Here is a 12,669-nt window from a genome sequence, read left to right as displayed (position 1 = left end):
ATTAAAAAGTGATATGGCCAGATAAAGTGAGATACGCTCCAGCGTGACACTTTTGAGCAAGTTGTCCTGAGGACATACATACCGCTTTGCTAATTTACTATTCCCGATGATGATTTACATAATATTTGCATGCTTCATCATTTAAATAATGCAGGATTCAAATGGAATAAAAATACACCTTGCTGTTGGTCTTTGTTCGTTCAATCAATAATATTTTGCACTGAAAATGCAAAGACAATCATGGGCTAGTCCAAGTTTGGATGATAGACAGATTTTGAAAAGTGATGGCTGGATAACCCAGGTTGGACTATAATAAGTAGTGGTTGCAACTAATATCACCAATATGTGAAAGCGACGAAAACTTTGAAATTCTATAGTTATCCTAATTTTGGTCTTATTTTGATAAAACTGCAGTTGATCACTGAATATTGACTGTCCTTTTGAAGTTGCTTGTACCTTTATCATGCAAAATAAAATAAAAAAACAAGAAAAAAAAAACAAATGCTGAAATAATTTATATGTGCCATGATAATTTGTGATTTGATTTTAAAAGCACAAGATGTACATAGTGTGGTACAGATAAAATTCTGGGTTGCTAGTTTCACGTTATGTTGATGGGCAAACTATTGCAGTGCTATGTCTGTTCTGTTTACACCACTTTTATAGGCGCCTCCTGGAGAACGACCAGATTGAGGTGAGCTACTTTGCTGCCGGCATCGTTGCCCACCTACTGAAGGATGGGGAGGAGACATGGGCCTTCAACCCAGACCTCAGGGAGAAATTCCAACAGTCTCTGGTAAGAACAATATCAGCTGGTGACTACTGGTTGTCCCCTTCATTTAGATTTGTGTGGCATTCCACTCTGCTCTGATTTGTTACTATCAAAATGACAGTTGCATGAGAGGAACATGGACTTTACATTACTGCAAAGTTCTATTAATCGGGAGATTCTATTGATTTCTAGATATTTGACAGTTCAATTTTATTTTTGTCACTTTGTAGTCATGAGAACATTTGAGTATATTGTCCTACTTTTAGCTCTTCTTGGTTTAATGTCTTGCATTTTGGACGAGAAGTTAGCATTTTACAGCATTTGATAATTGATAATTCTCCATGGTTTTATTAAAGAAAGATGACTTTAACTGTGTGTGACATGAAGAAAATCATCCATTTTTTTTTACCGAGGGGCATGCTGTCCAACGTATGTGTGTGGTATTCCATTTCTTTTTATGGTTTGCACGCAAGCTAATTCTATATCTGCTTTGAATTTTGATGAATATGCCCTTTACAGTTGTAACCTTTTGTAAATGGGAAGGTCACACAGGGTTTGCTTTAGGCTCGTGTAAATGGTGACAAGTAAAGTTTGCATACCACCCCAAGATGAGAGATTAGGGCATATATGTGTAAAGAAATGCTTAATAGTAGGTATGTCATGTATTAATGTTTCAGAGTATTCAATTCTGTGGTGTACATGTACTGACTTTAATTCATATGGTCATCTGTTCCAACCGCCAACAGCATAACAGCATCTTGAAGTGGAAGAACCCTGCTGGAGAGATGGTGGCCTACAGGTCTTTCAGTCCTTTCTTCCCGCTGCTGAAGTGCTACGAGATCCCAGAGGTCCAGCTCTGGTCTGTCTGGGCCATGCAGCACGTGTGCACAAAGAACGGTAAGGGTCTCGTGTTGAAGCTTGAGTCTTGAACATGAGCCATACTGGCTCAGTGGATTAGACCAGAGACCCTCAGTTGTGAAGTCTCGGGTTCAAGTTTGGCAATGGCAGCAGTTGTTTTCTTGTGTAAGGCACTTCATCCTTAGTTTCTAATCAGAGGGGATTTAAAGCTTGTGGCTCCGCGGCAGCTTTCTAAAAAGTATTGAAGTGCTTCCCGAAAGGTAATACTACTTAATGGCCATGTTTAATAAATCCAAACAAAAATGATGTAGACATTCAAGCTAACACATTAGAATTATGTCTAACAGCAGTGTAATAGTTGATTATGATTATTATTATGCTTGTTAGAGTGATGATGGTCATCATGATCATCACCGTTATCATAACAAGAACAATATTCCTAAAGCTCCGTGTTTGTCATGTTGTGACTCTACTGGCTCTCATGTGACTCTTTAGTGCTTCTTCTTGTCTAAAAATACTGGTATGATCACCTAATCATATACTTCACTATTAGCTAAATGGGATTGAACTGAATCATTAAATTTCAAATTGGACTGTGACATAGTTCTTTAAAGGAAATATGCTTCAAATGTGTAGGTTTCTTTGGTACTTTAACCTACAGAAGCAAAGTGTGTGTAATGTTAGGACCATTACAGATCATCAGAGGCAATTGTCTGCATCCTATCTTCTATGTGTTGCCTGTACTAAAGGAGCTAAAGAATTCACAAACTTATGCGTAGAATGTACATAAATGTACTGATGTTGTGCTAATAAGAGTTTTGTTCCTCCTGTCTACGACCCTACAGCCAGCCGTTACTGCCCTATGTTGGTCACCCAAGGAGGTGTGGATCTGCTCAGTGAGATGGTAGCCAAGCATGACCTCCATCCGGACGTCCATCGGGTGGCCACGAGTGTCCTGGACGTCGTACGCCAGAACCGCACGGCCGTCGCCAGCCCCTGTGACACGAAAAAGAGGTGATCGCCCAAGCCAAGAAGTCTTTCATTGTGCGTGTTTTGGATTGTGGTGGACGAGGGAGATGTGGAGTGGAGCACTGGTTTCATCCCCCTTCCAAAGGATGGGATTTTGTGCTCGCTTGATGGCGATGCTTGTGAATACTGGACACTTGGACACTGGACATTGCAGTGAAAATTCCCTCCTCTGTGGTCATCATCCTTCTTGCGTTCAACCATTTTTTTCTTCCCCCCCCCCTACAGTCAGCTGTTTTAGGGGATTCACCCAGTGCATGTTTGCCAACACCTCCTGAAAGTTGGGGTGTGAAAGCTATTTCATGCATCATTGGGAAGAGGGTTTTCTATTCTCACTGTAATATGTGGCTAATTGTGTATGGACACCTTGTTTGATGCTAGGGCAGTGCCATGTGTAGGAGCCTTGTTTAATGTAAAACCTGCATCTCCCAAGAGAACTCACCCATGTAACATGTACCTAAAAGCTATTCAGTCTCTCCTTTAGTATTTCATTGAGTGCTTGGTCAATGCAAGAGTCCTGAAGTGTGAATAGATCATGATTCATTTCTTTCTTGATCAGTTATTTTCAATTACCTTGTCAAAATTTAGTCTTGTAAGTTATGATTATGCCTTCTCCCAATGTCTTAAATAGCCTCTAATTTTTTTCTTTTTGAGTTTCCACAAACTAGCCACTTCTGATGCAAGGAAGTTGTGTTTCTGTATCAAACTCGACTCTGAAAATACTGTTCGTTTTATGGTTTCAACAAACTAACCATTTCTAATGTGAAGGAGTTGTGTCTTGATCATGACATTCTCATGCTTGTTTTGTGGACAGGGAGAGTGCATGGAGAAAACAAACATTGAAAAACACTACTTTTTGCAGTAGGAGGAATGTTAGCAAACAGGATTGAATGCCTAGTGTGAGTTCTCTTCTTCATGAAGTGTCTGATAATTTAGAAGTATGTGTAAAAGCATTATTCTTTCTGAGTGTCCCCAGTTGGCTCACTGTTTAATAGGCTGCTTTTTTTTTACCTCATTTATGATGCTGAATAGGTGCATATTACTGTATAAGCTGTTATTTTTGCAAGGGTTTTAATTTTTTTGCGAATTTAAATAACAACACGCAAAAATGTTGCCATGTGCTGGGGTTGTAGTACACTACCTCAGTGTCAATTCGCGGATATAGGACATCGCGAAAATTTCCGTGAACTCCTCATACGGAAAAATATCTGTACGCAAAAATAACAGCTTATACAGTACTCAGCCACATTGTCTACATGTTATTATGAGACATCCAAGATAAGCAGATTACACTTCTATTCTGGCACTACCTGTTTGTGTAGATGTCTGCATAGCTCAGTGATAAAGGAATCAGTAGAGAAGTGCATATAGCATCATCCCGTATAATTTCTTATGCTTGATTGACTGTCTGAACCTGTTTCTGGCCTGAAGACGTCTATCCTGATTTAGTTCGCATGCGTCTGCCTTTAAATTGCCAAAGGAGTTGAATCTTTGAACGAATCAAGAGCTTCTTGCGAATATCTTTGTGCGAGCACACCATACCGCGCTCTCAATGGATGCATCAGCATGCATCCTTTGTACCTAGCAATGAAATTTTGCTCATATATGTATATTTTCGCTATAAGTTTTGCATGAATGATATTAATCCATATTGCATGTATACTCTCTGCCAAATGTTTTCGTTCCCCATGACATATACAAGTAGATGTGAGAAGGGTGTGCAATCAGTTGCAAGGTCTCAGAAACAATTTCTTTGCTCGCAAATATTGTTTATTGGTTGTCAGTGACTTTTACTACTCTTTTCCTTTTAACGGTGTATAATTTTCATCATATATTACCAGCATTTAATGCCCATTCATTTTTCTTCATCTATTATGGTTTCTCATGACATAAAAATATCATAAGTCTTTTGGTAAGTGTAAATGATTGGCCATATTTTTCGTAAGAAAAGATTGTATTGCCATCATCACAAGAGGGCGCCAGAGGCTATATTCTTCCACTGAATGAGAGAGCGGTACCTACAGTATGTATAAGCATGGAAAGGTTATCTGTGCAAAGTAAATTGTGCTGTTTTGTGGACGGTGCACCATGAAACTATCCATTTAGGTGCATTTCTGCTTCAGTCATATCCCTTTCAAAAATGGATTACAATGGAAGACTCCAGCCGTCCCAATGACCAAATCAGAGCCAATGAGTTGGGCAAATTCTGAATATCCTTTCCCTTATATCACATAGGGCAGAATCAATGGTTGTATATCTATCAATTGAAAGCTAACTTTATTAATACTCTGATTGTTTGGACCCTGTTGGGACTACCACCTATAAATCCCATTAAACATTGTACGCGATACTCTCTGTGCCAGGGACTTTGGACAGTGTGTGCAACGCTATGGGGTTTTCTGTGCTAATCGACACTCAAGAGCACACAGAAGAGTTAACATGGCTGATACTGGTAATGTCACACTTAAAACTGATTGAATTCTAGTACAATGTACCGGTAGACTGATGTTTTCTTTGAGTGTTGATTGGACATGCTCCCATGGTAGATGGATGTTTGCTCTGCTTTGGGCTGCTGCTTTCTAAATATATCCTAACAGCAGTCTGTCAGGCACTCTGTAGGCATAGCGTTTGAAAGCATGGCTTCACAGATTTCATTCCCTACAAATGTCCCCCCTCCCCCAACAAAAAAAGAAAAAAAGGAAAAAAAGACCCACGGATGAATATATGCTGGTATGCTTTAGGGAATAATATATATATATATATATATATATTTTTTTTTTTTTTTAATTGCAAATTGTGTGAGGCAAGAGTTGATCCAATTAATTTGTGACTTTTTATGGGTCAGTCCTTACACACTTAGATAAGATTTGTTATACATAGATCCAAAGCGTTAATTTCTGTGGGTGTGTCTAAGCCTGGACACACTGTAGTACGCCAACAATATCCCTACAATGTGCTGTACAGCCACGTACAGCACTGCATGACACTTTCCACACCCTAACCTGGCCAGCTTTGTCTGTGTTTCTAATCTCAGGGTCACATGAAATGTGATTAAAAGCCGCTTTGTTTGCTTGTTCTGTGATGTGGTGCATGTCATGAACAACTGTGCGTTGCCACAGGCTTGGGACGCACAGTACTCTCCGCACCCTGACTTTGCTGTCTATGCCTTTGTCTTTGAACTCAGGTTCACATGAGATCACATGTGATAAAAACTAGTTTGCTCGCTTGTTTTGTGAGGTGGTGCATGCTATGTCCAGCCATGCATTGCCACAGGCTTGGGGAATATTGTGGGTTAAACAAAAACAACGAACAAATTGAAAGCCCAGAAAACAAGCAGTAAATGAAACAGGATGACTTCCAAGAGATAAGCTTTTGTGTCTTCTCCAGAAAAGCATACCTCATCGTTTTCACCTCGTACTTTATTGTCTTTTCTGCTATTGTTTAGAGTTCAAAGAGGGTGTGTTCAGGGACATGCAAGGCCCCTTATGATATCACTGCATTTTTCAGTCAAGAGATCGTAGTGACGTCTGCACTCTTTGATATGGACGTTTGTTTGCTTGTTCTTGTCCATTGATCATGCACATGGACTGGCCTACCATGACATAATGATAATAATAATAACAATAATTGTGTCTATATGAGCGATTGCTTGTCATCTTTCATTGATGGTGTGGTAACCCCCCCCCCCCCCCCCCCCCCACATGGAGTCAGGTTGAACTCTGAAAATAGATGGTATGTCTACCATGTGTGTGCTCTGCCCTACACACCTGGTAGCATGGGTATACCATGGAGTGTGAAGGCAGGCCTGGCTGGGATACATTCCAGAATCCCCATAACAAATTGTGTACAGCTTTATCACTGATTTCTGTGTATTTAAAGTGCACACATCCAAAGAAAGTCGACTAAAGTTGACCATTACCAATGAGCGTATGCTTCGATTCACGTACTGGTATTCGCTGACCTGTGCTATTTGTTGTTTTCGAATGTACCCCGGTGGGCAGCGAATGAATCGGGCCACCTGTTAATCCCTACACTGCTGGTTCTTTAAACTGACTGGAATCAAAGTGCAGCATGTGTTTGTAAGTTCAGTTCAGTCTGAGTCAAGTGGAGGCATAAACGTAGAACAACAACTAGAACTATGTTCTACTGTAGACAAGCATGCAAGAAGCATACTATCAAGGAACCTGGATGATGTGAATGACAATCTGGGTGCAGTCCTTTGTATTCCTATCATTTTCATATCACCAAAACTTTAGAAGCAATGAAGTGATTTGGGGTTCATCATTGTTGAAGGATATGTAGAGAAACTATCAAATCTTGCCACTGAGTGATTTCTACTACAGTACATCTGAAACTAGAGGGATAACAGATCTAGAGCAATAGTTCATTTGCTTCATAGTGTATGTGAAGCAGGTGAAGCTAACAGAATTCTGGATAATATCTGTAAAGGCTTTGCCTGGGGGGTGTTTCATGAAGCCGTTCGTAAAGTTACGAACAACTTACAAGCGACTGGTAATCAGTTCTTGTGCTGAATTATGGGAATATTGATAAGTATAGCACGTCAGAACTGATCACCAGTCGCTCATAAGTTGTTCGTAACTTTACGAACAGCTTTATGAAACAGCGCCCTGGAGTGGTCAATAATTCTTCCCTTCTCAACTCTTTCTTGGGCTTCCTGAGATTTATGCGACATGGAGCTATACTTGAATATTGGTAATGGACTGGTTATGAGTTAATGTTGGTTGTCTCTATCTTTCCTTTTTTTTTTTTGAGGGGGGGGGGACAAATGTATATCAATAGTTCAGCAAGGCTGAAGCTGCTAATCTGCTCTTACAAGTCCTTGTATTATCCCTAAAAACTCTGTCTGAAAGCATAGCAAAGTTTTGCAATGTCAAGAAGTCATGGAAACCAAGTGCTTGTTCAGCAGTGAGATAGGGACATAGTCTGTGAGAATGTATCAAGTTCTCTAATTTCCTGTTTTAGTCTGGTTATGATGATTCAGATGCCGTAAAGTGTGGTATGGCTTGTCTATTTCGACAGATTTTCATTACGCTGGCACCATAACCTGCTTTTGTGATGCACACACACACACACACTGCAGGCTCTGTTGTGCATTGGAGCTATTTTAATCCTATTTCTTCTTAATACATATATTTGCTGAAATGAAGACTATCACAAATGGATATTGTACCATTGTCAGAAATCATAGTCCCGACAACTTTGTCTTTAAAAGAAAAAAAAAAGTTATGTTGACTTTTTTTGCCGTCAGTGAACTTCAAGTCAGGCAGTGAGTCCAGTTGATGTCAGAAGGGACTAATCTGCTATTATTTGAGGCAGAGCAGTTCATTAGAAGATTAGTAAGCTGGTTGAGGTGATGCGTGAAAACTTAACACAAAGCTATGCACCCCTTGCTATTATATTCCTGTGGTATCCATGCATACTTTTTAAAGTGAATTGACAAAGTTGTCTGACATATCTTTTTTTCCTCTCTCTCATTATGAACACTAGGTGATATGTTCACTTCATAAGTCACATTTGATTTAGATGCCCATATTTTATTGTAACAATGAAGTGTGTGTTGGTTCAAGTGCATAAAAATGTGTACATGACAGTGTTGTCATTGGATCAGATTGTTATTTAAACAGCTGATAAATGTTTCCTGCCAATAATTTGATTATCATCTATGCCTAAGAGAGTGAATGGAGAGAAAACAATGTGTAACATGTTATTTCTGCTCCAGAAAGTTGTTTAATCCTCATTTGGAGGGGAGAAAACAATTGTTGACTTCACACAAACTTAAAGCATGTCAATGTTTGAATGATTTTAAGACCTTCCACTCACTCTGCAGCAGTGTAAATATTATTGCCAATTCTGTATGAGGGGAAACTTGCATATATATCTATCATCAAATACTGATTTTGCAAATAGCCAATGGTTGTACTAACAAGTGGATTAATCTGACATGCTAATTTGAGAGATACAGCAATCAATTTTAATCTGCCCTGTAGTGGCCAGTGTTATTTCTTTCTTTTTTTGTGTGAGTATTTTGCTTCAGAGAAATGTTGCCTGCAAAGGGTAGTTCAGTACTTTTAAATTGATTGGTTTCACTGTTCAAAAACAGAATGTGTTTTTGGTTAAGAAAACACACTTGTGAGATTCAAGTCATAGCCTTTTACATGGTAAAGAGCAAATTTTACAGGCCCTGTCACTTTTTGCATGGATTTGATCTCTTGTATGCATGGTATTAGCAGCTTTACTAGGGGTAAATTTGATTTGTCAATGTTTCAAAATTGCTACGTAAAATGTTTGTTAAGGTGATACTAATAGATATGCCCAAACTCTTCTGATTTCAAATGCACAAGATGTGGGTTTTCATAACTTATTTTGTACTTGTACGTATGCATTTGGAAGTTTGTGGCCACAGTATCCAATACGAGCTCATCACCATTTTAGTGTCGATATTGGGCAGATGGAAAGAGCTTTCACCTTTTGTGGCATTTCCTGCAAAATCTGCATAGATTTCTAAAACGGGGAAGCCCCACTTTTCACTCAGTGAAGTGTAATATGTGAATCCCATGTCTCGTCTGAATAGTGTGTTGTGAAGCTATGCATACAGATTTAATAAAGAACAAACTGCTGCTTTCTAGATAGGAACTACCGTACCAGATATAGCATAACTCATTTTGGAGAGCTGTAGGTGCGATTTTCTGGTGGCTTGGCAAATTTTTCTTTACGGAAGCAGAATCAGAATATCTCGTAGTGCAGCAGTTTGAATTGTCATTGTTGATTAATACTGGAATCTGTCATTAAGTGAATCATAGTCTTTGCCAAGAGAGTTTAAGTGTTCTTCAAGCAAAAAGTTTTGTGATATGATCGGCCTATCAAGTATTTCTTTCCCATATTAGATGTGCTCTTCGGAAAGTTTGCGCTTCGTTTGAAATTTATCAAAGTGTTAACTTTCGTCAGAGATAAACAGTACCAATTTGTTAAGGCATTGTAAAGAATAGCAATAGCTACATTTGAATTCCGTGTAGAGGTGCACATTGTGAAATGAAGAAGGAAAGGTTCTATGGTGAAGTTAATTAGAAAAGTCTATGCTGGATATGAAAACGGGCTAAGTTGAAGTCAAGATTGAACTTCATATTTTCTGTCACCCCAAATACTGATTTTAAATTGTATTTATACCACTGCAATCTGCTGATTTTTTTTTTTTTTTAATGAAATGAAATGAAATGAAATCAGATTGGTCAATGTAGGATGTACCTTGTGTGATGTTGACCAATACTTTTTGCAATTGTCTTGAAATACATGGATGTGAATGCAAGTGATGTACTGCGAAAGGAGTGGAACGTGATGGAATACTGAGGATGAAATTAAAAGGATAAAATCATTACAGAATGGGTTCCCGTTTCTGGACTTTGAATTGGTTGTATGATGTGACGCCCGAGTGTTTTGGCAGAGCCTCCAATGAATGTACTGTTAGTCGTCCACGTGTGTGTGTGTGTGTGTGTGTGTGTGTGTGTGTGTGTGTGTTTGTTGAGATACATTCTAGAATGTGACCTGCGTACAGAGTTTTGAACAGATAAGATTTAGACTTATTATCTTTACTGTTATTAACAATTATATTAAAAATGATGATAATGGTAGATGTTTTGATACAACATATCAATGATAACCAAATGTGCCTCTGATGTTAATTTTTCCAACTACAGAAGGATTTGTCTCTGAAAAAAAAAGAGCTTGTCTATGATGATTATAATAATAATATGATGATGATGAGGATGATGATGATTATTATTACTATTACTGTAACAATAATAACATTATAATGATAATCTACTGACAATGATATTGATTTAAAAAATGTACGATACCGATATATTTTTTTTTTCTCTTACACACGTACCACTTAAGGATAATGTGTTCCTGATATTTTCAAACCTTCGTTTCATTTTTTCATTTCATTTCATTTCGTTTATTTCATTTCCAGCAATGTGAAACATTTTCATACACAAAATAACACAGTATGAATACAATGTAGTAACAAAGAAAAAGGCCTTTCCGAGAATCTATTTTTTTTTTTAACTTAAAAAAAGGTGTATGCACTGTAGATCAAAGGGACCGAAGGGTATAAAGGTACCCGTTGATGTGTATTTCAATATTTCTGGAACTTTCACACTTTCACAATTACACTTATTATCGATTTACGCGATGCAAATACGTGACGATCTGTCGTACTGCACACCGGCGACATAATTATGCATGTTCCATTGTAGATATTTTGTTTGTCTTTTTTTTGCGTTCTGTGGGTTGGTGGACAAATAAACCGGTTTCCTCGCAGATTTTTCAATTATGTTGACCCCAGTCAACGCAATAGAAAAACTTTTGCCGTGTCATATTTAACCTTTCATTTTTGTGGGTCAGCGGTGCCGGTAATCACGAAGAAAATGTTAGAGCGTTCTGAGATTTCAGAAAGTCATAGAGCTATCCTATTTGCTGAATACTGGCAAAAGGTCGTTTCTCCGCCCATTGTAATGCACAAATTATTGATGCCTTTCTTTTTCTCCTCCTCCTCCTCCTCCGATCCTTCTTCTTCTTCTTCTTCTTCTTGTTCTTGTTGTTCTTGTTCTTGTTGTTGTTGTTGTTCTTCTTCTTCTTCTTCTTCTTCTTCTTCTCCTCCTCCTCCTCCTCCTTCTTCTTCTTCTTCTTCTCCTCCTCCTCCTCCTCCTTCTTCTTCTTCTTCTTCTTCTTCTTCTTCTTCTTCTTCTTCTTCTTCTTCTTCTTCTTCTTCTTCGGTCCGTTTCATGAAGCTATCACATTAAAGTCTTATATAAATCTCTAAAAATGAGAAAGTTGTTCGATCCAGTGAGTCTCTCCCAAAGTTATCACATAAAACTTACGAATGCTCCTTGACCAGTCACAGATTTATGTTATAAAGTTATGAGAGACTCTTTGTGATGATTTTGTTCATGAAATGATTTCTAGAAAAGGTCTCTCATAGGACTGACTTTATGTGATGACTTTTTCGCGAAACGGATTTTGTCAAAGTCTCTCATATCAGTGTGTCTTTTGAGAGAGAAATTCTCTCATAAAACTTTCATGAAACGGACTCCTGGACGTTTTAACTAATGGTTTTATTCATTGAGAAAATGAATTTACTATTCCATGACCGCGCTTCTCCTCGGGCTATTTAAAGCAGTCAACTCTGTAACACTTTGAAATTTGATGATGTTATTGAATTCTAACACTGCAAACTGACTGAAAAAAGATTAGCAGATCAACACGATACGCTAGCTCTTCAAAGTATGTAGGATTTTCCTTTGTGGATCCCCCTATAGGATTAATCAACGTGTGCAATACCAGAAACCATCGCATTCACATCACCTGCTGAAGCATTTACGCGGAACTGTTAATTCTATTACTCTGTATACTGCGTCTCGTATTTGTTTGTTTTTCCGCCCGAATTACATTTGATTCTCCTCTGACACTATTTTACCGTTGCAGGATTATATGTTTTCCCCAAAATAAGCACATATAAAACTAAACGGTGAAACAAGCGAAGAAGACTTTTCATATCTCAACGAGTTCCTATATGATTCGATCGATGTAAAAGGCCTATACATTTATGGTTTAATTGGACTTTTTTCTATATTGTCTTTAAATGACATCTGCCATGAGATATTTCGAAGAAGGGAATTGCATGGAGACTTTGGATATCAAAACTTACAGTTAATGTGTATGTCATAGCATGACCGCCGCCGCCCTGTATCACAATTTCATTACCGGTTTACGCGTTAGTGTCTCTTCATCAGGACAGTCATGACAGTTATCGTTGAAATATGAATTGCGCTACACCCACGATCGAAGAGTATGCGTGACCCGGAAAAAAAAAAAGTTTCGATCTGTTTGTAAGATACGTGAGGATATTTCGGAAGCTTAGGCATAGCTTAGGCTACCGTTGATGACGTGATAAAGGCATATACAGTGGAATGCCCGCGCCCTCCTTTTTCGCC

The 12,669-nt window shown here is 38.4% G+C and overlaps 1 protein-coding gene across 1 annotated transcript in view; it reads left to right on the top strand.

The window, feature by feature from the left end:
• Positions 1-5,391, top strand: part of LOC139727966 (protein zyg-11 homolog B-like) — a 35,842-nt gene extending 30,451 nt beyond the window's left edge. Inside the window, exons 11-13 of the mRNA XM_071638941.1 lie at positions 667-796; positions 1,519-1,669; positions 2,476-5,391. Of these exons, the coding sequence (XP_071495042.1) occupies positions 667-796; positions 1,519-1,669; positions 2,476-2,648 (454 nt within the window). The 3' untranslated portion in view covers positions 2,649-5,391. The remainder of the gene's footprint in view (positions 1-666; positions 797-1,518; positions 1,670-2,475) is intronic.
• Positions 5,392-12,669: the final 7,278 nt, after the last annotated feature.

The sequence above is a fragment of the Diadema antillarum genome, unplaced genomic scaffold (assembly GCF_040938485.1).
Source record: "Diadema antillarum isolate AM-2024a unplaced genomic scaffold, OU_Dant_1.0 seq00000160_RagTag, whole genome shotgun sequence".
Lineage (NCBI taxonomy): Eukaryota > Metazoa > Echinodermata > Echinoidea > Diadematoida > Diadematidae > Diadema > Diadema antillarum.
This window is presented reverse-complemented; position numbering and strand designations above follow the sequence as displayed.